Source organism: Bos indicus, chromosome 24 (assembly GCF_029378745.1).
Source record: "Bos indicus isolate NIAB-ARS_2022 breed Sahiwal x Tharparkar chromosome 24, NIAB-ARS_B.indTharparkar_mat_pri_1.0, whole genome shotgun sequence".
NCBI classification, from domain to species: Eukaryota; Metazoa; Chordata; class Mammalia; order Artiodactyla; family Bovidae; genus Bos; species Bos indicus.
The window spans coordinates 2757877-2785158 of NC_091783.1; the positions used below are offsets into that span (position 1 = coordinate 2757877).

The following is a 27282-nucleotide window of genomic DNA, read 5'->3' on the forward strand; positions in this document are numbered from 1 at the left end:
CACAGTCAGGCAGAGCTGTCACAGAGAGGAGGTATGCACACCAACAGTTACACACAGTCAGGCAGAGCTGTCACAGAGAGGAGGTGTGCGCACCTACAGTTATACACAGTCAGGCAGAGCTGTCACAGAAAGGAAGTGTGTGCACCAACGTTTAAACAAAACTGTAAGATGGTAGCAATAAAAATGTGTTAGATCAGATTCTGCTTATACCCGCAATGATTTTATTTCAAAGTCAGTAAAACCTATAGCAATCCTTCAGCAAAATAGTTGATTAATTAGAAACTATTCCTTTAAACGTAACAGGAAACTTATGTGCTGTTTTCTTTATGAAGTCATAAAACACTGCAAACCCTTCTGCTGCGTTAGGATCAGAATCACCTGAGTCTAGACACCTGGAAATGTCAATTAATACATGTTGGTTGGTAAAATATTTTCACAAAACAGAGCTATTCTGAATAATATATAAATATCCACTGTTATTCTCCTCTTGGGTGTTATGAAACATATTATGGATGAAATAATTATAAATTTCAACATTTCCATTCATATATTATTAAAAACAAAATTTCAGAAAAATTATTTTATTTCCATGTTTTTTCTATTTCCAGGCTTTCATCTATAATAGAAAGGAACACAAAGCACACAGCTTGGCACACAGCAAGTTCTTGGAAAGTGTTGAATGTCAGGAAAGCCTAGGGAGATGTCACAGAGGAATCACAAGAAACCACTTCCTAGTCTCACCTAAAGATGTCAATGCAAAATCCCAAATTAAACATTAACAAATACTTGTTAATGGATAAATCAGAGTGTGAATAAAATGTTCTATATAAAGTACACAAAGAGCCTCGGACAAAAAGGCACGTTAGAAATTTAAGCCATTTCTGAAAACAAGGCAGCAGCCGCCCGCAGTGGGGACAGGAAGCTGCAGCAGACGCTTTACAGGGACAGCCTGCTGCGTCCTGACTCCAGCCACATCGCTGATTAGCTGCACAAGCTTTGGCAAGCCGGTCTCTTCGCAGAGCTTTGTGACGCTGCAGGCATGGTGCAGTGGGCATGAGGCACAGTGGGAGGGCCGCAAGCGCAGCAGCAGGAGCCTCAAGAGGCCCACGTACCTGTAGGAGCGCCGGCTCTGCTCTTCGGTCTCCTCCAGGAACGGGGGGCGTGGAGGTGGCAGGTCCATCTCCTCCTGGGGGGACTCCTGAATCAAACGAGTTGTCTAAAATGTAACGGAAGCACAGAGTGGACTACTTGAATATCTATGAATGAACATAAACACCTAACAACCAAGGATGAGCATAATCATAAATGTGGGTTTAATGATGGAGAAAGCCCAATTAGGCCACTGCAATCGTTTGGGCCAAATAAAACAACAAAAATCATCTACACCAATTTTATTAAAGAAATATTTATCTTCCACTAACTTGTTTAATACAAAGTTTATCCAAGCATGAAACTGATCTTACCATATTTTCCATGTATATTAAGAGATCACACTTGCACTTGCTCTGCTCTTACTGAGGGTGAACAAAAAGCCCCACTTTCTTAAAATATTCAGTCTCCTCGCTTGCTACAAAATCACAGGGTTGGGGGAAGCACATTCCCAGTCCAGGAGTAGCAGCTAGGAAAATAGGCCCTGAAAGTTTCACTGGAGGATCCAGGTCTTCCACTTGGCAAAAGCTTCCCACAGGGGCTTTTAAAGAGGGTAACACCTGATGGGCCCATCATCCCACCACTACTCAAAGATTTCCGAGAACAGCAAAATCAACACCAGAACAAAAACTTACATGCCTCCAACTTGGTGAGTGGTGAAAGTCACTCAGTCGTGTCCAACTCTTTGCAACCCCATGGACTATACAGTCCATGGAATTCTCCAGGCCAGAATACTGGAATGGGCAGCCTTTCCCTTCTCCAGGGGATCTTCCCAACCCAGGGATCAAATCCAGGTCTCCTGCATTGCAGGTGGATTCTTTACCAGCTGAGCCACAAGGGAAGCCCAAGAATACTGGAATGGGTAGCCTATCCCTTCTCCAGATCTTCCTGGCTTAAGAATCAAACCAGGGTCTCCTGCATTACAGGTGGATTCTTTACCAACTGAGCTATCAGGGAAGCCCGATTTGACTAAGAAATAAAACCTCAAATGATGCGTCTCAATATTTATATTTGGTCCGTTAGCATGCATTCTAACATGTTTCTTTCAAGATCCCACAGATTAAAATGTTCAGGTTTGATTGCTAAAGCACCATGACATCCTTCAGATGTTACCAAAGTCTGTTCCACTATCCTGACTTCCCTGACTTTTAACCGAAAATGTCAAGCCACGTGATGGGAATGAAATCTTAAAGTTATACAAAAATGTTTTAAGGGGAAAAAAGCCCTATATGACAAACATTCCAGTTTTTACAGGTGATGCAACAGTGTTAAAGTTGTAACAAGCATGCATATGCTCTTAAGTAAGTGAATTTTACAGTGAAAAAATTACAGTGAAGAATAAGCTAGAATTAACTTATTCTTGTTTAACTACATTAATGGTGTCGGTGCCAGGCACCTTAAAAATTACAGTGAAGAATAAGCTAGAATCAGCTCACGAGGACACTTCTGTAACACTCACTACATTAATGGTGTCGGTGCCAGGCACGGGAAGGAGGTTCTGCTGGTGGAAGCTCGTGGAGAGGGCCTGGGACTCCAGTGTGCTAGAATCTTGTAACTGCTGGACAGGGGGGAACGGGGTCTGCTGACTGTATGTATCAGTCACTGTAAAACCTGAAACAAGTGAGAAAATGTGAGTTTCACCAAAAATACTAAAGCTACACACACACACAAGAAAAACAAAAAAAGCTGGTTTTACAAATAAAGCTAATTCAAGTCACATGTGTGCTTTCTGAGCTAGAACCAGGGTCGTCAGTCTTATCAGCAGGCTCTGAAGTGACCTGTGCACAGGCTTGCATCCTCGCAGGGCCAGCCGACAGACCAGCCACAAGGACACACTTACCTCTAAGTCCCAATTGCTACTCAATTTCCTTTCCTTGGCTAGAAACCACATGTAGCGTGGTTATTAAAATCACTTACTGGAAAACCTGAACAGACTACAAAATAATGTGTGCATACACATGTACACACACACACAATATCCATGTAAGAAAGCATGCAGTTTGAAATCATACATTCCAGAAGAGCATTAACACACACACACACACACACACGCACACACACACACACACACACACACACATCCATGCAAGAAAGCATGCGGTTTGAAATCATACATTCCAGAAGAGCATTGACACACACACACAGACACCCATACACACAATCCATGCAAGAAAGCTTGTGGATTGAAATCATACATTCCAGAAGAGCATTAAAGGAAGCTCTCGAGGTTACTGTAAAGTTAAGCCCAGCCAGGCACCGCTCATTATTAAGCCCCAGGTGAAACCCACCACTGACCCTGAGACAAGCCAGCCGGTTCGAAGGACTGCTGAGGGGGTGCCTGCTCGTGAAGCTGGTCCACGTGCCCCTGCAGGGCCTGCTGTGGGGCCACGAACCTGTCTGAAGACAGAAGTAAGAGGGGCTCACAGACCTGGAAGTTACCGCAGGCCTACCAGTCTGTCCAAAAGGATAGGTTTCTTTTTTTTCCCACAACTTAGCTTCCTTATTTTGAAAAGACAGTAGGAAGACAATGCAAACATAGTGTATATAAATTTATATATTTGCGGGTAAAAACTACAAAGTCTTGATCATAGACCAAATACATTTTGGGACCATAACAAAACAGTCAGCCGGCCGGCCAATCGTCTGTTAGACCTGTAGGAGACCCTGGGCCGGACTCTGTCACTAAGCTTGGTGTTCCCAGGGAAGCAGGTGTCTTTCTGAGTGAGACCGTCCTGCAAGAGGCAGTGCACTGGACAAGGAGCCGAGGCTCCAGGGACAGAAGGCTGGCAGCCTCACCCTGTGGAGTCTGGGAGTCGCTGGAACAGAGCACACACAATCACACAGATGAACACGCATGAAAACCAAAGGCTTCTTGGTGTCCTCGGGTAACAGTGGGCTACAAAGAGTACATATTGGAAGGTCCTATGTCTACAGCTCCAAATGCCTCGCAAACGCTCACACGTACCACACAGCACAGGCTGTGACTGCAACAGTCAGAGATGAGAGCACCAAGAAGGACTGGGGGATGCAGGCTGCAAACTCTTAGGAGGTAAAGCTCACCTTCCTCTGCCTCCAAAGGCTGCCCTGCCATCTGCGGGCCCAGCCCCGCCTCTTCGGCGCTCACGCCGTGCGGCGGCCCCAGCTCCAGCATGGCCCCAGGGTTGGCGGCCACGGCCTCGGTGCTGGGCTGCAGCGCCTCGCTCTCGATCTCCACCTGCATTGGGGTAGACACGTGCATGCCCTGCTGGTCCACAGTGCTGTCATCCATGGAGGAGGCCTGCTGATGCTGCTGGAGCTGCTGGGCGAGCTCGTATCTTCAAAAGGAACCAACAACAGTCCACGGTGTCAGGTGCGGTCAAAAACCAGGGGCATGGGCTACTACTGCCCAAGCTATAATTTACTCAGTAAATTTACTTTATCTCGTTTTGAAGTCATGATGGCAATCCAGTTGAAAGTTAAATACTATTAATAATTCTGAAAGAAAAATCAGGTCCCCTTATTCTTAAACACTTTCACAGATTATATGGACTTGAAGGAAACAAGAAATTTTTTAAAGCTTAAAAAAATTCAAGAGAGGCCACATGTTTCAAAGTAAAACCTTCCCAACCCAAATGGTGCAATGAGCCCAAGTGCTGGGAAGAAGACCCGCATGAAATGAGGTGGAGCCCTGTCAGACTGCGTTCAGCACTATACACACACGTGGGAGACATGGGAAGTCCTGGGACCTGCCAGGCCGTGCTCGGCCCAGTGACCAGGTCCACAGGCTACAGCATCTGGTCGGCGAGGCATGTGGCCAAGTTCATTTTCTGTAGGAGCCTTATTCCTATTAATATCACTTTTCCATGTACAAAATATACCCAGCGTATTTTCAGCAAGGCCAACAACTTTTCTTTCAAAGAGAAAAATGAACAATGAATTCAGTGAGTGAATCAAAAAACTGAAGGAAAAAAAAAAGCCAAATCAAAACCCAGCTCAAATACAGATCTGATGTGATCAGAAATGCATTTCTGCAAGGGCTCCATCTAGAGACGAGACAGTCCTCGGCTCAAGCAAAAATCCAAGTCAGCAGCAATGACTGAGGTGTGATAGCTGAAATATACGTTCCCTTCATCGACAACCTAGAATAATTACCGTGCAGGTAACACTGATGATATGCCTGGAAGCCACGGAGTCAACCAAGACTTTCTTCTTTGCAATCTTCACTTCATAATTACAGTAGGCATGGTCTATCAGGCATTTTATCTACTACTGATGGTCAGTTTTAAGACAGTTTACAAAGCATTTAGTGCAACACAGACTACTTCAATATCATATTAAAAATAAAAATGTTATGCTTTAGTCTATGGTTCTTAATAGATCCTTAAACGCGGATATAGAAGCTTCCTTAGATCAAGCTAGAAGTAATAATACAGTAAAACAAAGACAACTATTTCCTAAAAACACTCTCACCGAAGTCGTGTAACCACGCAGATGATTAGAAGGTGCCCTGCAGGGCCGCACCTACCTGTGCGTTTTCATGTGCTTCTTGCAGTTGAGCGAGGTCTTAAACGTCTTCTGGCAGTAGGGGCACATGTAGGGGCGGAGGTCGTTGTGGATGCCCATGTGTCGCCGCAGGCTGCCCCCGGTCGTGAAAGCGCCGTTACAGATCAGACACTTGAAAGACTTTAGGCCTGTGTGCGTTCGCACGTGCGCTTTGAGCACTCCTGCGGAAACAAAGCCTCTTCCACACTGAGAACACTTAAAGGGCTTTTCACCTGTATGGGACCTGAGAAGGAAAAAAACAGCAATGAAGGAGCACCTTACGATTTCACAGCACCTGATACTTTAGAACGCACTCTCATAACTATCGCACTTGACCGCCCCCACTTTCCTGCTTCCAATGGCACCCCTGAGACTCTACGCCCAGGTGACCCATCTAAAGTCCTGACACAAAACCAGACCCCACGTCCTCGTCCACGTTCCATCCTCTCCTCGTGACCCCTCACTGTCTCTCCTGTGACCAGGTTTCTACTTCCTTCTCACTGTTGCTAGTGACAATAATTAATCTAAACTCTGATGAACACATCTGAAAAACTGTGAAAGAACATTAACCCTAATGAAACAAACCAATACTTCTCTGACAAGTCCTAGAAATTGCAAAAACTTAAAAATAATAGTGTAAATAAAAATCAGGAGCAATTTGTGGGTAAAATATTTTGGTCAAGACACTAAAGGATGAAAATGTGTGTGTGTGTCTTAGTTGCACAGTCACATCCAACTCTTTGCAACTCTATGGACTGTATGTAGCCCACCAGGCTCCTCTGTCCATGCAATTCCCCAGGCAAGAGTACTGGAGTGGGTAGAATACCAATGATCAATAAACATTTGGGGGTCAAAAGTGACATTTTAAATAACAAGAGCCTAGATCTGATAGAGTGCCTGATGAACTATGGAATGAGGTTTGTGACATTGTACAGGAGACAGGGATCAAGACCATCCCCATGGAAAAGAAATGCAAAAAAGCAAAATGGCTGTCTGGGGAGGCCTTAGAAATAGCTGTGAAAAGAAGAGAAGCGAAAAGCAAAGGAGAAAAGGAAAGATATATAATCATCTGAATGCAGAGTTCCAAAGAATAGCAAGAAGAGATAAGAAAGCCTTCTTCAGCGATCAATGCAAAGAAATAGAGGAAAACAACAGAATGGGAAAGACTAGAGATCTCTTCAAGAAAATCAGCGATACCAAGGGAACATTTCATGCAAAGATGGGCTCGATAAAGGACAAAAATGGTATGGACCTAACAGAAGCAGAAGATATTAAGAAGAGATGGCAAGAATACACAGAAGAACTGTACATAAAAGATCTTCATGACCCAGATAATCATGATGGTGTGATCACTGACCTAGAGCCAGACATCCTGGAATGTGAAGTCAAGTGGGCCTTAGAAAGCATCACTATGAACAAAGCTAGTGGAGGTGATGGAATTCCACTTGAGCTATTTCAAATCCTGAAGGATGATGCTATGAAAGTGCTGCACTCAATATGCCAGCAAATTTGGAAAACTCAGCAGTGGCCACAGGACTGGAAAAGGTCAGTTTTCATTCCAATCCCAAAGAAAGGCAATGCCAAAGAATGCTCAAACTACCTCACAACTGCACTCATCTCACACGCTAGTAAAGTAATGCTCAAAATTCTCCAAGCCAGGCTTCAACAATATGTGAACCGTGAACTTCCTGATGTTCAAGCTGGTTTTAGAAAAGGCAGAGGAACCAGAGATCAAATTGCCAACATCCGCTGGATCATGGAAAAAGCAAAGAGAGTTCCAGAAAAACATCTATTTCTGCTTTATTGACTATGCCAAAGCCTTTGACTGTGTGGATCACAATAAACTGTGGAAAATTCTGAAAGAGATCGGAATACCAGACCACCTGACCTGCCTCTTGAGAAACCTAAATGCAGGTCAGGAAGCAACAGTTAGAACTGGACATGGAACAACAGACTGGTTCCAAATAGGAAAAGGAGTATGTCAAGGCTGTATACTGTCACCCTGCTTATTTATTCTATGCAGAGTGCATCATGAGAAACACTGGACTGGAAGAAACACAAGCTGGAATCAAGATTGCCAGGAGAAATATCAATACCCTCAGATATGCAGATGATACCACCCTTATGGCAGAAAGTAAAGAGGAACTCAAAAGCCTCTTGATGAAAGTGAAAGAGGAGAGTGAAAAAGTTGGCTTAAAGCTCAACATTCAGAAAACAAAGATCATGGCATCCGGTCCCACCACTTCATGGGAAATAGGTGGGGAAACAGTGGAAACAGTGTCAGGCTTTATTTTTGGGGGCTCCAAAATCACTGCAGATGGTGACTGCAGCCATGAAATTCAAAGACGCTTACTCCTTGGAAGGAAAGTTATGACCAACGTAGATAGCATATTCAAAAGCAGAGACATTACTTTGCCAACAAAAGTTTGTCTAGTCAAGGCTATGGTTTTTCCTGTGGTCATGTATGGAAGTGAGAGTTGGACTGTGAAGAAAGCTGAGCACCAAAGAATTGATGCTTCTGAACTGTGGTGTTGGAGAAGACTCTTGAGAGTCCCTTGGACTGCAAGGAGATCCAACCAGTCCATTCTGAAGGAGATCAGCCCTGGGATTTCTTTGGAAGGAATGATGCTAAAGCTGAAACTCCAGTACTTTGGCCACCTCATGTGAAGGGTTGACTCATTGGAAAAGACTCTGATGCTGGGAGGGATTAGGGGCAGGAAGAGAAAGGGACGACAGAGGATGAGATGGCTGGATGAAATCACTGACTCGATGGACGTGAGTCTGAATGAACTCCGGGAGTTGGTGACGGACAGGGAGGCCTGGCGGGCTGCAATTCATGGGGTCGCAAAGAGTCGGACACGACTGAGCGACTGAACTGACTGAACTGAACTGAACACTACCACTCTTAGTATTTATACAAGTCACCAGGTAACTAAATCACTTTCTATCTCTGAATCTGTCACCTTACCTGATGTGTTGTTTAAGATGACAAGACTTTTTATAGGCACGATGACAGTAAAAACACTTGTATGGTCTATCTGCTTCATTTACAAAATTGTTATTAAAATAACTTTGAAATAACTGGTTCCTTGGAATGGGCTGGATAAGACCTACAAAGCAAAGGAAAATCAGGAATAATTCACTGTCAATGTACCAAAAAAAGTTAAATGTCAAAAGGTGCCTGCTTTACCCAGAAGATAAGAATCCTGAGAAACTAGATTCCAATGTAACAACTAAATGCTATTTTCATTGTGTTAGGAACTGGATATTGAAAGAACACCTATCAGGAAACACAAAGTTAATGTAAGACAGATTTTTTTTTCCAACATAAAGGAATATTTATATTATCACAGTTATTTCTCTTTGTTCTAGAGCCAGTTTTTCACGGATTTCTACTTTTACTTTCTATGTAAGCATCTGCTGGAGTCAAATTTCTAAAACTACATCAACATGTAGGACAGTCCGAGTTCTTGGACTCTTGTTTGTTCAGTATGAAGACTGTACCCTAGGTACTACAACAAACTCAAGACAGAAATAATTTCACCATCATTTTTATGTTCTAAAAGAGTCAGGGTTTTCATAGGAATTCTATTAAAGGAATATCTGCAAACAGCAAAATGACAATCTTAAATATTTCAGGTTTTACATACTTTCAAGGAATAAAGAATTCCCTTAGGCTGACCGTGTGATAAGTATGTCTTCATCAAGCAATAATTTATGCAGTTCAGCACAAGCAATAATTTATGCAATTCAGGACGAATTCAATAATTCACTGAACCCTCTGAATTATTTAATATCTACCTGAAACGACAAGAGGAAGACACACATAGCCAGCACTAGCTGGGCTGTGCCTCCTCCGTCCAAGAACAGGCCCCACCACACTCCCTGCCCCTCAGCTGCCATGCACTTCCACGCCAGGGTCCCCAGCAGGCTCCTCCAGCACACTGCTCTCTGGACGGCCCCTGACGGTGCAGGCTACAGAGCAGCCCTGTGCCCTAAAACCTCCTCCTTCCTCGCGGCTCTCCTAGTGTGCGTAGCCCATCCTCCTAGTCACGCAGGGGCCAGGATTTGAGCATCTCTGAGCCGCGTGTTAGGTTTTGCCATTTGCCAGTCCTGGAGATCACGTTTGTGAAGATTAAATAATACTATGTGAAACTGTTCTGTTGTGCTGTTTGGTTTTATGAGCTGCCAAAACTGCGTAACAGCATCAAAGTATTCTAACCTACCACAGATTAGTGTCTGTACGCTAAACAACTAAACACCCCAGGAATGACAGTCCCTAGGAAGCTTGGTAGAAATCATACATAAAGTCACTGTAGACTGATATCTGGGGGTGAATGCTCTTAAACTTGTCTTTCGGGGCTTTCCATTTCTTCTAGAGTCAATTCTGATAAGTATACCACTCTAGAAAAAATACATTTCATCTATATTTTCAAATGTATTAGCAAAAAGTTGCAGAGTATCTGCAGTGTTTAACTCATCTGTACCTGTGCTTATAGACTGAGTCTCACTCCTAATACTATAGGCATTTTCTCAGTCTTCAGTTTACCAGAGACATGTCAAGTTATCTGTTTATTTTCTAAAAGTTGTAAAATTATGTTCACTAGAATTTCATCTTGTCTTAAATTTTTATACTTATTAATTCCTTTTTGTTACTTGTTTTTCATTTTTCTACTTTTTTGAGTTATATATTTATTTTCATTCTTCTTTAATAAGAAACAGTTCTTAAAAGTCTTAATTTCTCTGATAGCAGCTTTGGCCCATTCAACCTGCTTATAAAATGTGCCATTTCTTGTCTGTAATTGCAGTTTTGAGTCTTTCTTTTCCATATAACGAAAATTTAGATAGCTATTTTCTATTATGTTTTCACTGAACTATAATAAAGGATTGTTTCTTTTACAGTTTCTATTTTTGAAAACCTGAAATTTCTTTATACCCCAGAATGTGATCAACTTCTACTTCATGCATATTTAAAAGAGCACGTACTTTGGAGTAAACAGTTTTAAAGGTATTAAATCACCCTTTTTATATGTGTGCTTCAAATCCTCTTCAGTCTCACTGTGTCTAAACTGATCTAATTGAAGACCTCTCACTATGGTGTAGAATTTGAATATTTCTCCTTTCTTCTGTTTTTGGTTTATATATTTTGATGTTATGCACCTAAATACGTAAAAGCTCATGACTGTTGATCATCTTATCAGTGGACTACCACTGACATTAATCCACAGTATCTCTCTTTATATCATTTAAGCTTTATTTATACCAAATCATATTTTGTTTGATACTAATTTTGTTCACAGACTAGATTATCTTGCCTAAGACGATGAAATACAGGAACTGCATAAAAATGTAAATTCTTGCACAGAATTTAATAAATTTAATTTTGCTCTAAGACCTACATTTTCCCAAACATTCTCATAAGCAGTGTTTTCTTTTTAGTTAACAAAATCATAATTTCCCTTCATTATAACATCAAGCCTAAAAAGAACTTAAAAACTGGCAGACTTTTGTTTTAATCAGAAGGTGAGAGCCGCCCAGAGGATGATCTGTGATGCAGACGATACGGCACTCTGGGTGCCGCACACGACAGGTCCCCGAGGAACAGTCTCCTCGGCGAGGACTCGGATGCCAACACCCTCACTCACACACTTCTTCTCGCCAGGAACATAATCTGAGCAGCAGATTAAGGTACAGACAGAACTAGGATTTTAATTTCTCTGTGGGACATACTGGCCCACAAAGCAAAACACTTTAGAATAACTCCCCCTGCTCCACGCGTACAGCTATCTAACTGTGCAGACCACAACACTCCCCCACCTTGCAAGGTACCCAAGGAGGGGACTCTTACCTACGTCTGTTATGAGAATCGGTTCCTGCAAAGGAATGTCGGGGACTGGGACATTCGCCTTGCCCACGCGAACCTTGGCAGGTTTACGCTGGTGCCTCATCTTTCTCAACTCCGTGTGTTTAAAGTGAGAGGCGACATGAGTCTTCCTGTGGCCTGAGGTTCGGAACTTCTTGTCACAGTGAGGACAAGCAAAAGGTCTGACTCCTAAACAAATGACAATGGAATTATTCCAGAGACATACATTTCAGTTAAGGTCAGCATAAAATTCTAGTATTGCAATATTGATTGGAATACTCAATCTGCCGTTTCATGTTATATGTATGTATTATTTCATGGATATTATCAGTTATTTCCCTTGTCTGCATACAGTGCACTTTATAGATGTGAAGGCACGTAATAACAGCATTTTACGTAAAAAAGAGCATTTACTATTTTCAGGAGAAAGCCTAAAATGGTAAAGTGGGTGCTCCAGCAACCAGGCGCCCTTGAGACACTAGGCTGCGTTAAGGGCTCCTCTCACGCCGTCCACAACCTGTAACTGGAGGAAGAGCATGGCCCCAGGCCTGTGGCCAGCATCCACATGCTTGGGTCTCAACAGCACTCAGCCGGGCCAGCGCTGAGTAAACCGGCAGCAAATGCTGGTGTTGGAGGATCGCGCTCCTGGTCTGCGTCTGAACCTGCTGCCCGCGGCAGCTCCCTCCTCACCACCCCGTGCTGCTGCCCTCACTCCTAAGAGGGCATGAAGTACTCCCTCTTTGGGCCGTGGGCTCCACGAGGACCCGCTCGTGCGGGTGCGGTTCAGCCTACGGAAGGTCACGCGGCCTCGTGACACTCACGAGCACGAGTCCCCCATGGCCTGCCATCCCTGCGCACCTGTGTGCAGGCGAATGTGCACCTTGAGGCTCCCCGAGGTGGAGAAGCTCTTCATGCAGTACTGGCACTTGAAGGCCTTGATGCCCGTGTGTGTCTTGATGTGGGCGGTCAGCGTGCTCTTCACGGCGAAGGCCCGGAAGCACTGGGGGCACTTGAAGGGCTTCTCGTGGGTGTGGATGCGGATGTGGCGCACCAGATCGCTGGGCTTGCGGAACTCCTTGGCACAGCAGGGGCACACGTGCCAGCGCACGCCATTCTCTTCGCGAATCGACCCTGGGGGGGCAGCAGACGGGCCCAGCCCGGCTCAGCAGCGAGCGGAGGCAGGCGCAGACACCCTGCGGGGCCTGGGGCACTCAGACCGCACGCCACACCTGTGTGCTTTCTGCCACGGCAGAGGGCGTGTGTCATCAACTGTGGGGACGGCTGAAACCTCCGTAATAACTGAAATGAAAGATGACTATGACTGAATCCTGCAGATAATCCTAAGAGCCTCAGGAAGACACAAATCATTGGCTGAGAGAGAAGAATTCTAACAAGACAGGTACGAGGGCATAAATCAAGAATAAGCAGTATAGACTCATGTGCTGGAAATGCAAAGAACAGCAGATCTCATCCAACTACTACGAAATTAACTCAAGGAACAAGAAGAGAAGGAGCAAAGTTATAGTAACTCTTGTCTGAGCCAATCTGTTATCACTAATAAAAAATACAAATAAAAAAATAAAAATGCTAATAAAAATACAAATAAAATGATTAGGAAATGGTAAGTTCTCATGCGATAGAAAGGAACTAGACAGTTAAAACAAAGAAATACTATATTTAAATGAGTTCATGATTCATGAACAAATATAGAAAATTCTTCAAATATAAAAAAACTCTAAAAACTTTTATTCAACCTTGAACCAGGCTTAAAACTATTTCCATCAGAAGAAAAATCAAAGTAGAATTTGTGGAAATATAATACGTAAAATAATATCTAAACTGGCAAACTTCTAATTTGACAGAATCACCTTTTAAAATTTTAATTAGATTTATTCATCAGAAATTAAACAGATGCCTACGATAAGAATCCACTTGAAATCAAAAAGGTTTGGGCCATGTTGAGGAAATTCATCAGAAAATTTTCACTGTTTATTGAACTGTGTCTGTACAGACATTATTTTATTAGGGGAAGAGAAAAAGTTGTTTCCTTCTCTTTGATATCAGTAAATACAAGGAATTTTCTTTATGCGCAAGGGAATTTGCAAGGAGAGAAAATGTATATTCCTGAAGATAATGCTCTTTGCAGGAATAAGTAACATAGGAAAGGAGGTTAAGTAAAAGAATCCAAAATAATATTTTTTCTGAAAACAAGAACAAAGAACAACATACACAAACCATGGGGGTTGGGGGGGGAGGGGGAAGAGCAGGAAACAAGGGAAATGTTTTTTTTAATGAGAGAAAGATATTTATTTTATGGTGATATTTCTCATATTAAGAAAGTCTAAAACTTAAGACTGCTTAAACTAATAGACAAAAACTAATTTAGAAAAGTGCAATAATTACCTAAATGTCTTACCATGACAAATCAGAAAAGCAAGGAAGAAAAAGGAAGTCTCTGTTAGCTAAAGTCTGGAAATCACCTCCCTCAACCAGATTTTTTTTCAAGCAAAAACGAAAATACATCTTTAATCACATAAGGTGACACACAACTGTCACCAGGTTCTAGTTATTTCTGGGAATAAAGTGGAACAGAGACACAGACTGGCAGCTGGAGCTGGAGCCTGACACTCTCCACATGTGCCCCGCAAGTATTTCCTTGGCCCAGGCAGTGTTAGAAAGAGAAAACTGAATCCAGATTTCTGACCCTGTGACAAAATGTAAGATCCGGAAAACCAGTTCTTCATTCCCACATGGCAATCCTTCCTGGAGTTGGGCAATAGCTTTTCTCTTCAAACACATCAATAAATTTTAAAAGAAAAAAACATATAGTCATCCTCAAGATGAAAAGGGATTTACTAAAACTCAACATCTAGTTTTAAGTTTTTAAAAAACTGCCTAAAAAAACAGGAGGAGGTGAATAAAATCTATCAATAAACTGTTTGACTTACTGGGAAAATACTGAAAGCAGCCCTACTATTAAGGTCAGGAAAGAGTTCACTACCACACTGCCATTAATTTCTCGTGTTGGACAGACGCTAGCCGATGTAACTAGGTGAGATACAAAAGCACACAGTGTACAGGAAAAGGTGAGATTCCTGTTTACAAATGACATGGCTATACACCTAAAAACTAAGACTCAGAAAAAGGCCCACATTTTAATCTATGGAAATCAACATTCTTCCTATCTACAGTCAAAATCCAGAAGAAAATTTTAAACTACTACTAAAATACGGAAGAAAAGAAAAGATCTAAGTAAGTGGAAATGCATACCCTATTCAGTACCGAATGATTCTTTAAATTATATAGTGCTTTACAATTTTCAGAAGTTTCACATACATGATTTCATATAATCCCATACTAACCCTATTCTTTGGTATAAAGACAAAAAGTTACAAAGGCATCAGTTCTCTCTAATTAAGTCACTTACATACAAATACCGGGGCTTCCCAGGTGGTGCTAGAGGTAAAGAACCTGCCTGCTGATGAGGAGACGCAAGAGAAGTGGGCTCCATCCCTGGGTTGGGAAGCCCGCCCAGAGGAGGGCATGTGACCCACACTCCAGTGTTCCTGCTTGGAGAATCCCAGGGACAGAGGGGCCTGGTGGGCTATGGTCCACAGGGTCCCAAAGAGTCAGACACAACTAACACGACTTAGCACAGCACATACAAATACCAACAGGAGTTTTTCAGAACTAGTTTTGGAAGTTTAGTAGATGTTTTTAAAGTGCATATGAAAAAATAAATATGGGAAAATAGTAAAAAAAAAAAAAAAAACTTTAAAACAAGTGAAGCGAGAAAGGACCAGATGTCCTAGTTATAAAACACACAATAAAGCTAAAACCATTTGGTATTACAACACATGAATAAAAAGACAGATTACTAGAATAAAGTCCAGAAAAGACTCACACGGGTTTGAGAGCGTAATATATGATGATGGTGGCACTGCATTTCAGCAGGGAAAACACAACTTAATAAATGGTGTTTGGGTAGCTGGGTGCCCATCGGCAACAAAAAATAAAACTGAGTCAAAGATTTGGCTTAAAATACAGAAGTATACAGATGGTAAATGGACATATGGTGGTGATCATGTTATAATGTAAAAAAAAAAAAAGAAAATCAAAGTGTAAAAGTGTTAGGTAAAAGGCACTTTTTCCATAATGTCAGTGTTGAAGTGTAAGTGTTAACACAAGTCCAAGGGTCATAAAACACTGACAAATTTGGCTATATAAAAATAAAACCTATCTCTCCCTTCTGCTATATGAAAACAAAAAATACTTCTCCCTTTTAACTCAAAAGCCAAGCAAATCAGAGAAGAACACATGCTACAGAGAACACTGTTGAGGCATCTTGCACATAAGACACCAGGTGGCAAGAGAGTAAAAACCACACACGCGGCATGGCACACATCTCACTAAAAACAGTAACACAGAATACATACTGCTACGCCTGTGCTTGCTGGGAGACACAAGACCCCGTGAGGCAGCGGCCGGGGGCCCGGCAGGAGCAGAAGGTGCGCCCACCGCCCACCGCCGACCAGTATGCCTTCTGAGCCATGCGCGACGACCAGTTCCGCCTACTCTCAGAAAGACTTAAAAACACGTGTATTTATTACACACTTACTATGTGTCAGGCACTAGTTGATTCTCTTTTATTTATCCCATCACTGTCCCTTTTACAGATGAGAAAGTTGAAAAGTTAACTGACTTTATTAAAACTTCATAATGAAGATGGTTGGATGGCATCACCGACTCAATGGACACGAGCAATTGAGCGAACTGTGGGAGATGATGAAGGACAAGCAAGCCTGGCGGGCTGCAGGCCATGGGGTCGCAAAGAGTCGAACACAACTTAGCGGCTGAACAACGAGAAGCAATGATTTACATGTCACAAGTTTTATGATAAATATAGAAGTATTTGTTAAGTATTTAACTCATACATAAAATACTTCTTAAACAACAAAGCAAATTCTACTAAAAATATTCATTCTTGCAAAACTGAGTAAATCAGAGTGATGGCTTTAGATGCCTGTATATGTTCAACTTGGAAATGTAATTAAGGTTAATTATCAGCCATTAAGAAAATGTTATGACTTATGAGACAAGAATAGTTTGCTTAGGGTCTTCTTAGGGTACACCAGATGGTATCAACTACCCCTGAAGAAGTGTTTTTGTTTTCGGAAATGATCATTACATTAAAAGTATACTGGTTCCTATAAAAGGAAGGACTCTTTTTAAGGAGTGTCTTTATATAGAAACATGCCCCCAGTAATATTCTCATCACACATCAGAGGTGATTAAAACAAAAAAAGCTTGCTCCAACCTATACTAAGGATCACGTTTAATCTAAAATTTACTAGAACTACATAAACTTGCTCAGTACTCTAAATATTTAATTTATTCAAGTATTTCAAAAATTAAAATTTGCATAATCTTTATAGACTCTGTAAGTACAACACTGCATATTAAAATAATGTACAATACGGTTAATTGCAGTTCCATTCTGGAATCTCCATATCTTTATAAACTCTGTAAGTACAACACCCTGTGTTAAAATAATGTACAATAGGGTTAACCGCAGTTCCATTTTGAAATCTCCATCTGATGCTCAGTGCAGAACAGAAAGCTGTTTCTAACCCTAAAGACGGAGGACAACACGGGATGAAGTTTCCCCTTCAGCACCTTCCGGAGGCCAGTCTGGCCTGCCCTCAGCCACGTCCGAGCACCTCCGTATGTTCAACACGGCAAATGCTGTAACTGGTATGAACGTTTCACAGGGACTGTGGGTATTCATCAGTTTATCAGGTGTACGAGAAGGAGATGTTCAAGAACGCACGGCTAACGTGGGACCTCCAAGGCCACCACACAACTGACAAAAATGTGTGGAAATGGCCCTTATTTCCTTCTTGCCTCTCCAGATCCCAGGAAAACCCAGACAATAAACTGCTTGGGTTCCATCATCCTGGTTTTCACTTGGGGAGGAAGGGTCAGATCAAAAGAAGAGGGAGAAGAATGAGAATAGGGCCAAGATGTTTTGTAGGCTGAGAATCAAAGATTTCACAACCACACGTTGGCAATGAGAAAATGCGTTCTCAGAAAGAAGTGTTAACACAGATGACAGGGTTAGTCCACGCCTCCCAAGAACAGTTAATGCATTAAGCAAACATTTTTACAGCAACAGTTCTCCCAAAAGGCAGGGATCTATCTTATCCATGAGAGACACAATAAGGCCTGCTGCTCCTGCCTGGTGAGCCAAACCGAGCCCTGAGGGATTGCGGAAACGCACAGAACGCATTCCAGCTGCACATGACTGACCCAGGGGACCAGGGGTCCTGCTTGTCTTCGGGACTGAGGGAGGAAGACCCCCTGCTCCTATGAGGAGGTGACGCGACCTGGCCTCCAACAACCGCCCGAGTCCCCCAGAGAATGAGAGAGGAGGGCGAGGAAGGAGACATGCGTGACGCAGCCCCGTCTGTGGGAACGCACACCGCTCAGCAGACGCGAGGATGCTGAGGGGACAGCAGGAACCCAGCTTCACCACAGCATGCGCTTGCATCCAGACGCCCAGAGGGGAGGCAGAGACGCAGGTGGGGCGGGCTTCCAAAGGCTGGGAGCCGGGGAGCAGACGGCGCCGCTGGGAAAGGGCCGAGGGTGGGGCAGGGGGGCTTCAGGAGCATCAGGTGGGGGCTCTGGGGGACGATGGAGCAGAGACTGGTGGGAAGGGCTGGCAGGAAGGAGGGCTCAATCACGGGACGTCAGCTGCCCGCGGCAAAGGGGCAAGTTCAACAAGGCTCACCACAAACAAACGCTAGTGGGTAGAGACGACTGGAGCCTTCAACAACACATCCCCTTCAGAAGGAAAAAGGAGGGCACGACTCAAATAGCAACTGACCACCCCAATGTCGGAACCTTAACGCGTGCTAAAATTACCTGGTAGAAACGGTGATTTCTTCTTTATAATCTTTTTCTCCTTTTTATCCAGCTTCTCTGGGCTTTCCTGCTCTTTCTCTTGCTCTGTGTCTGTAGGGTCAGCTGGCTCACTTGAAACGCTCGTAGCGTCTGGGGTCTGGCCCTGAGCTGCTGCGGCCTTGGTGTGGCTGGGGTCGCTCGGATGCGCTGCAACTGGAATTGAAGACAGCCCACTGTTTTCTAAGGCTTGCTGAGACAGAACAGAACTAGGAGGTTAGGAGGGGTGACGCCCGCACCTGCCCACCAAAGTTAATCACAAAGACACTAGCCAGCCTGACCTGCGGGATTCTGACTCGACCCCACCAGGAGGAAAGCCTCCATCGCCAAGCAGTCCTCTATTAACATGAGCCAAACGTCCAGCTCTGGAGGTGGAAATGTCCCTTTGGAAATCTGACATCTCAGCTCTACCCAAAATCTGGCATGGCAAGCATTTGCGTTTCAAAATTAAAGGGAATTAAAATTAATTACATGGCCTGGTAGAACTGTTGTATCAGACAACCCTGGTTGTCTACAGCACATTGGGGAATCACGGTTAGAGATGAGAGGGGCTTCACCCTCAGGACACCAGCTGTCACAGGGTCCTGACAGCCTGACTCTTCACTCCCCAGCCAACTTGTCACCACAAAGGTGGAGCACAGAGGTCAGCGTTTACCATCAGCAAGTAAACACAGGGAGCGGGGAGGGTAAAGGCCGCGGCCATGGAGCAGGCCTGGGGGGAGAATGAGACAGGCATCTGTGCGCCCCCCTTCGCCAGCCCCGTGAGAGCAGAGATGCTCACACACAGTCAGGACACGCGGTGCTGTCTCCAAGGAGCTCGGCCAAGAATTAAATAGTCCTCACCCTCCGTCACCAGGGACAGATATAAGAAAGCCCTGAAAACCCTGTTCTTTTCCAGAAAACTCACTTACAGAGAAAAAAGTTAGGTTTTTAAAACTTTTTGTTTATAGATTAATAAATCATTTCGAAATCTGCACTGTCCATAAGTAATCAAATAAGCATGCTTTGTTTCAATATAATCGTTTCAGTTAGGACACAATTTTCGTGAAGATGCCTTTACTCCAACAAGCCCTGAATACTGACTTCCCAGCGGTGGCCCCGGCCCTGACGGACACGACGGCGGGGGCAGCGCGGCTCACCTGCAGGATGTCCTGGTTGATGCCCACGGTGATGCTCAGCTGCTGGGCAGCCTGGGGTGGCTGGCTGGCCTCCACCGGCCCCGGCTCCGACAGCTCCAGCAGCTGCTGGATGACGTCGGTCACCACCTGCGAGCTTTGCTGACCGGGAGCCGACGGGACCTGGGTGTCCGTCTGCTGGAGAGGTAAAGTCTGAAACAGCGTGGCCTGAAACACACCGACGTTCATTAAAAATGGTAAACAAGTATGCTAATTCATACAGCAATTTTTAAAAAAAAATAAACCAGCATTATCTTTGTTCTGAGCATGAAAATCTAACAATATCGCAAATATGCCTCACTGACTTTTTAAGTTAGACCAAAACTGGCTATTAAAAAAAACGTATTCAATGAATTTTTCTGTAACTCTTTTAAAGTCTTTTATGTGGTAGTAGAGATTATCACTTCAAGATGAGGGATTAAGCACACAAACCTCATTCCCGCTGGTCACTAAAACAAAGGAGTAAAAAAGTTACCAAATAGACAAAATAAGAAAGAAATCACTGTGGTCTAAAATTTTTTCTGATTGCTGAAAAATAGGGGCATTGGAGGAATAATAGCTCTGTAAAGCCACAGCCAAGAGTATGTAAGGGGAGAGCTGATCTGATTCCTCAGAAACCCAGAAATCTGAAAAACACACGTAAGACAGTGGGGTCAGAGAACCCGCAAGACCTCATCATGGCGGGTATCAGGACAAACCCCTGCACGACACTCTCAGTGTTTTATGGAGAATGTAGATTTTTTAAATGACTTGGATTATCATTCTAGGTAATTCACTCCACCTACATGCTTGATTTGCATACTGCCAAAGGAAAAGGAAAAAAAACCTCAACATTTGCTTGATTTATATATTGAAAATTTTATTTAAAACTACTCAGTCCAAAATAAAATTTAAGACCTAATTACAAGACTGATTACTCTCCAGTTTTAGAACATCTTTACAACACTCTCTGGATCAAGAGTAAGCTGAGGACTCATCCCAAGCCACAAATATTGTGAGAAAGGAAAAAGCCAACACTAAACGTGAGCCCCATGCTTGGGGACAAAATACAAACTGGGCCTGTCCTCTCCGTGGTAAGAGGCAGCTGCCGACTTGACACCAGCTACTGGCTGGCTGCACTCACGAGGCACCTCTGCACTCGGGAGACTTGTCTGCGGTGGTCAGGACACCACGCTCGACACTTAGATGTTGCCAGGCAGCTCAGCTGAGACGACAGGAGAGCCGCAGACGGAGGCTGAGCTACCAGTCTACAGGAAGGAGTCAAGTGGGCATGCTCTGAGTCACAACCCTTACTGCGTGTACTGGAAAATACAACTTAGTTTCCCAAAGGTGCAAGGTTTCAGGAAAAAGAATCACCATCACATCAGATGTGGGGAAATATCACTTTAAAAAGAAAGGTGATTCTTCAATGAGAACACAAGCATAAAGAATATTCAATAATCATCATCAGTTAACACTGACTGTAGGAATTACAACTTCATAACAATGATGACGTTTGGCCTTATTTCTAACTGGTTCAGATGACACTCTATAAATCAGAATCACGTAAAATTATTTTAAAGTTTCCAAGAATTTGATTTTCTTTCATTAATTAAGCGAACAAATAAAAGTAGGACCCGTACTTCCATAGAGGAAACTTTCATAGCACCTTTATGGTACTACTGACGATTCCATTCCATTTTAAAAAAAGGTCATACTTCAGATGACAGATTTTGGTAACAGAATACCTTCTGTCAACCAGCTGGCCAAGCTTACCGTTAAGACGTGAGCAGTCTCTGTAGCGCCTGCTGAATTCTGTGGTCCACCCATATGCATCTTGCTGATGTGAGTGTTCAAGCTACCTAAACTTTTAAATACACAACTACATTCTGTACAATTATAGGTAGGGCCATTCTTGACCTTAAAGAACAAAAAAGAAAAAACAATGTTTTACAATTGTTAGATTAAAATATTTAAATGATGGCAAATTATAACTAACCATTCAATTAAAATGACAGAAATAATGTAACCCTTTATTATACCTTTTAAGTTAGAGAGGTCTAGAATCAATGACCTGACTCTGTAATCAATATTTTCAGTCTGAGATTAATTGAAATTTCAGTCTTTTCTATAAATCAGAACTGGTGCGGGAGTGAAAACCCACAGTTTTCAGTTACTGTGCTCTAGTTAAAAAAAAAAAAGGTCTGACCTGTTCTCGATTTCTTAAATGGCTAAGTGTTCAATAAAATGGTTTAAGTGTTCAACAACCAAGGCCAGACAGTTAAGACTTTTACTCTGAGTCTTAAACATACGAGTCAGGAGGGCGGCCGCCAGTTCCAATAGTCACGTCACATCAGTGGCCACCTTCTAAGCCTCTGGCGGAGCAGAAAGTGGCGCACAGAGCAGTGAGGGAGCAGGGCCGCCGGCATGGAGGCAGCTCCCAGCAGTCCTCGCCCCACCCTCAGGGCCAGCGCTGGTCCTGCCAGCTGTGCCGGCCGGCTCTGAGCTAGGGGGAGACTCCATCTTCCCGACACCTCGAGAAGAGCAAACCCACAGCTTTAGCCTCACCACAGGATTAGATAGCACTCCAAGCAATCTTTAGGGGTTGTTCCCAGAACACCAGAGTCGGTCCCACTACAGGCCCCGGGGGTCTCCGGCCGGAGGCAGGCGACACTGGCATCCCCGCAAGGCTCTCCTAAGCCGGGAGGTTCTCAGCCTCCTCTTCCTGGTGCTGTGTGTGCAGGTACACGGTTACTCCTCAGCAATCCCTTTCACACGGAGGCAGCTCCAAGAGGCACTAACGCAGACCAAAAGGCACCCTCGCGAGTCCGCATATACTCTTCCCAGGGCCTGGGCCTTCGACAGTAAACAGTCTTTAAAAGTAGCTTCACTGCATATGAGTCCTCAGTCTGCTTGTAAACTATCAGAACTACGTAAGCTTTTCTTCATTTTACTGTTACTTAAGGATTTACTGTTACCTAAGGATTTACCAAAGGAAAAATTAAAAGATATACACTTGCTTTTAGGACTGTGATATTTTTCATCCTCCAAAGTAATTACATAAAATAAATGATCCATAATAAGAGTGTTTGTGTTGCTTAAATACATCTTCATTATCTCCAACTAGACTAAATAAGACACCAAATCACGACAGTTAAGAGCAAAAACGAACCGGATGAAGAGAGCTACTTCCAGAGGCTGACAAATCAGTATTATCTGGAGACAACTGAGGAGCATCAGTTTGGCTGAAATGATCAGTTAATGTGCAGCATGGAGGGAAATACACTGGGCAGGACTATGCTGACAGAAAACGTGAGTGGGGCTGAACACAGGTCAGCTGCACCAGCACAGAAAAACACTTCCTCCTCAAGTTCACCGCGTCTTTCAGTTCCTCACACTTGGAAGCGTCTGTGTTTCGGGTTCACTAAAGGCATCACATAACGTTCACATTCAGATTGATAAACTGTGACTAACAATGGTATTAGGATTATTTTCAAACGTTTATTCATCAAAGCTATAATATTGTCGGTAAAACGACAAAAAACAGTACATTTCCATATAAGCCAAAAAGGTTCACATGTTTTTATATATATATATATATATATTTATGTGTATGTATGTACTTGTGTGTATACATATATATGTATTTTGGGGAGCTGCTTAGGTGGCTCAGTGGTAAAGAATCCACCTGCAATGCAGGAGAAGTGGGTTCAATCCTTGGATAGGGAAGATCCCCTGGAGGAGGGCATGGCAACCCACTCCGTACTCTGGCCTGGAGAATCCCATGTGGGGAGCCTGGCGGGCCACAGTCCATGGGGTCGCAAAGAGTCAGACATGACTGAGCCCGCACGCACATACTTTTTTAAACAGGGTTTGCTCCGGACAAACCCTTTATCTACATTTAACAAGTAGAGTTCCTCGGGCTCACTCTTCACTCTGGGGGCACCTGTGCAGCCTGTGACGTCTGCACTCTTGTAAGGACCTCCCCGCTCCACCCCAGCCCGCCCACCACATGCCTACACCCCAGGGGCACGCTCACCTCGGAGTGAACCCTCTGCACATGGGACTGGAGGTTCCCTTTCTGAGAGAAGGCGGCAGGACAGAAGGCACAGGCGTGGGGCTTCTCACCCGTATGCTTGATCATGTGAGTCTGCAGCGCACCCTTCTGGTTAAAAGCTTTTCCACATTCGCTACACTTAAATGGCCTTTCACCTGGAGAGGGAGAAAGATGATCACAATGTGATTCCGCACTGTATGAGCATGTGATGGGTTAAGAGAAATACTTCTTAAGTTACCCAAATTCAAGACCGCACACCTGCCCCCTCCAGGCAGAACGTCTCCCTGAGGCCGCAGACCCACACTCCCGCCGCCTCCCCAGCATCGCAAAGGAGCACCGCGGGCCTCTGCAAGCAGGGGAAAGCCGAGGCCCCAGTCCAGGCCGGGCCGGCTCCAGGCCACAGTCTGGCCCCCAGCCCCCGTCGGGGTCCTCCAGAAGCCAGCGCGCCTCACACCTGTGTGTATCCGGACATGCCGCGTCAGCTGGCTCGGTTTCTGGAACGTCTTCCCGCAGTGCGGGCAGGAGTATGTGAAGCTGCTCCTGTCGATGTTCCTGTTGTACGACCTGGTGCCGGCCACCCTGGGATCCCGGAGGGAAAGCATGCGGTAAGTGGGGTCCCTGTGACCCCACCGCTTCAGAACCAGAGCGAGCTTTAAGGAGAGATCAACCGCACACATGGGAGCGAGAAGGCTCCCGCGTCCCCGGCCCGCAGCCGCCGCCCTGCGCCCTGGCTCTCCCTGCTCCAGCCCCCATAAGCAGCCTTGCGGCATTCTGAAGGCTGGGCAGAAACCTCCAGCCTAGGCTTTCTAATCTGCAAAACGGGGACCACGGCAGTATCCTGGCCTGAAGGGCGGTATGTTAACAATTAAACGAAGTTTTACTTGTCTGTTTGCAGACACATGAAGCACATGTTGGACATGTGCAAGCTCCAGGTAGTACAAATAAGCCAACTCACTAAAAAGGGTGCTAACCTGGCCCTGTGAGTCCACTCTACACACCTCCTTACCTGCCCATTAAAAGTGTACTGCCGATACCTCATTCTACAGCTGTTCTCATTGTAATACAGCTAAAAACTTCTACCCTCAGTCTGATGTTTCATTTTTGACCTTATCTGTCCTACGGCAGACATGACACGGACCACAGGTTATGAAAGCCATCCCAGCACCACATTCCCAAGTCGCCCTGCTCCTGCTCCTAAAGCAGCGTGCCAATTTTTCATACAAGGTGTAATTTTCTTTAGCCGGGAAAGGCTTCCCACCTGATCTTGTAGTGTGTCTTCATGTGCTCCTTGAGCTGTGAGGACGTCTCGAACTCCTTCCTGCAGGCCTTGCAGGTGTGAGTGCGGCTCCCGGCCAGCTCCTGGCGGTGCTCCTCCATGTGGATGGCCAGCTGGCTCTGCAGGGTGAACTCATCCCCGCACTCGGAGCAGATGAGGTTCTAATGGGGAGAGGCCACCTATAAGCACGCGGACGCGCCGGAGCCTTGCTGCTTAAACCACTGACACACAGAGTGCACCCTCCTGGCAAACAAACACCGCCTTGCCTCTCAAAAGATACACCGCGGGGTCCAAGTACGAGGATACGAGAAATCACTTCTTTGTTGACAGAAACACAGGCGAAAGGATGAGAGACCACTACAGCTTTTGAGCAAAGTGAGCTGCTTCAAACTGACTGCTGGGTAATGGCGCTTTGTTCACCTACACTGTGAAAACTCTGAAGTAGGACTTGGACACCACAAAAAGGTCAGGAAGGAATTTAAATTAAGATGATAGTTTAATAGACTTCCTTAAAACAAGCTGACAGCTGGTAAGTTCTTAAATGGAAACACCTATCATTCTTTCCGTCTGGTTTATATAGAAGGTTGATCACAGAACAGTCAGGGACTCCATGTAGACGTGCCCGGCTGAGCACCTGTGGAGCCAGCATAAGAAACACACAGGATTTCAAAGGCTTACTGAAAAGAAGGTGAGGTGTAAAACAGCACAGTAACTTTTAATGTGCGACTTACAATACTTTGGATGTATTTTCGTAAATACATTAAAATTTATTTCATTGTTTTGTTTTGACTTCTGAAAATACAGCCAGGGTAAATTTTAAATTACTCGTGTCTCAGTTAGAACAGCGCAGGTCCAGGTGTTCCGAAGCTGGGCCTCGGTTCATGTTAAGGCTCCTAATCACTAGCCACGTGCACCTGAGTGTGCTGACCGCCCAAGGGGTATGAAACAGTGGTGACAGCAGCACCTGCCCTCACGGGAAAAGACGCATGTAACCTGTCAGTGTGCATAAACTGCTGTTTCTACACAACAGAATACAAAGCTCTCTCTTCCCACCAGACTTTCTTCTAATTACTGCACCTGATGGCCTCGTGAATGCACAGAAACCTCACTGAATGAGGCTGTTCACTGACGCTACTCAGTGCGTCCTTTGCGGAAGGAATGAAGCTGAATGGGATACTTGGAGCAATCCAATGACTTCAACTTAAATGACTTTAAGTTAGTGTTAATAGGAAAGTTATGACCAACCTAGATAGCATATTCAAATGCAGAGAGATTACTTTGCTAACAAAGGTCCGCCTAGTCAAGGCTATGGTTTTTCCTGTGGTCATGTATGGAAGTGAGAGTTGGACTGTGAAGAATGTTGAGCACCGAAGAACTGATGCTTTTGAACTGTGGTGTTGGAGAAGACTCTTGAGAGTCCCTTGGACTGCAAGGAGATCCAACCAGTCCATTCTGAAGATCAGCCCTGGGGTTTCTTTGGAAGGAATGATGTTAAAGCTGAAACTTCAGTACTTTGGCCACCTCATGTGAAGAGTTGACTCATTGGAAAAGACCCTGATGCTGGGAGGGATTGGCGGCAGGAGGAGAAGGGGATGACAGAGGATGAGATGGCTGGATGGCATCACTGACTCGATGGACGTGAGTCTGAGTGAACTTGGGGAGCTGGTGATGGACAGGGGGGCCTGGCGTGCTGCAATTCATGGGGTCGCAGAGTCGGACATGACTGAGCAACTGAACTGAACTGAACTGAATATTTAATAATGTAAGGAAATAACGAACTGCTATTTTGTTAGTATCTTGCTGATAATAAATAAATTTCTTTCTTGTGAATAGTCAAAAATTTTTAAAAACCATCTAACAACAAAACTTGTTTTGCCCACCTCGAATGCAGCGGTGGGGCCACGTGTACCCTGAATCTGCAGGCAAAACATCTGCCCTGCACGGACGACTAAGTCACAATGCAAACCATGACTTTTTATCCCCCATTCCCAGCCCTGTTCTTTATTTGCTCTGGCTCAGATCAACCCTCTTTTTTAATGTACTTTTTTTTTTTAACCAAATGAGCAGGTGAGTACATTTCAGGAGTTATCTACATGGATATTCCTCTGAAACTTTTCCGAACTTTCTGAGTAAACCCTGGCTTGTGTACAATTAGTTCATGTGGTGAAAGCAGGATTGAGTACATGCTGAATCACAACTGACATGGGCTATGGACGGGAGGTTCTGTAGCTGCCGCCACGTCACACCCAACCCCAAGGGGCCTGGATGGGCCTCCCATCCCTCTGGGTCCGAGCAGCCTGGC

The 27282-nt window shown here is 44.4% G+C and overlaps 1 protein-coding gene across 9 annotated transcripts in view; it reads right to left on the minus strand.

Annotated features, from left to right (window-relative positions):
• The window catches only part of ZNF236 (zinc finger protein 236), a 69035-nt gene that overhangs the window by 27632 nt on the left and 14121 nt on the right, over window positions 1-27282 (minus strand). For 7 of the 9 annotated variants that reach the window (XM_070778636.1, XM_070778631.1, XM_070778629.1 and 4 more), the window contains 14 exons: window positions 24963-25141; window positions 24159-24283; window positions 23687-23859; window positions 21424-21567; window positions 19633-19836; window positions 18458-18686; window positions 12392-12664; window positions 11519-11722; window positions 8639-8780; window positions 5654-5914; window positions 4210-4463; window positions 3445-3546; window positions 2609-2760; window positions 1113-1216 (listed from right to left, as the gene is read on the minus strand). In XM_070778636.1, the coding sequence (XP_070634737.1) occupies window positions 1113-1216; window positions 2609-2760; window positions 3445-3546; window positions 4210-4463; window positions 5654-5914; window positions 8639-8780; window positions 11519-11722; window positions 12392-12664; window positions 18458-18686; window positions 19633-19836; window positions 21424-21567; window positions 23687-23859; window positions 24159-24283; window positions 24963-25081 (2486 nt within the window). In that variant the 5' untranslated portion in view covers window positions 25082-25141. The remainder of the gene's footprint in view (window positions 1-1112; window positions 1217-2608; window positions 2761-3444; window positions 3547-4209; window positions 4464-5653; window positions 5915-8638; window positions 8781-11518; window positions 11723-12391; window positions 12665-18457; window positions 18687-19632; window positions 19837-21423; window positions 21568-23686; window positions 23860-24158; window positions 24284-24962; window positions 25142-27282) is intronic. The other 2 variants (XM_070778630.1, XM_070778632.1) reach the window with 2 other exon arrangements.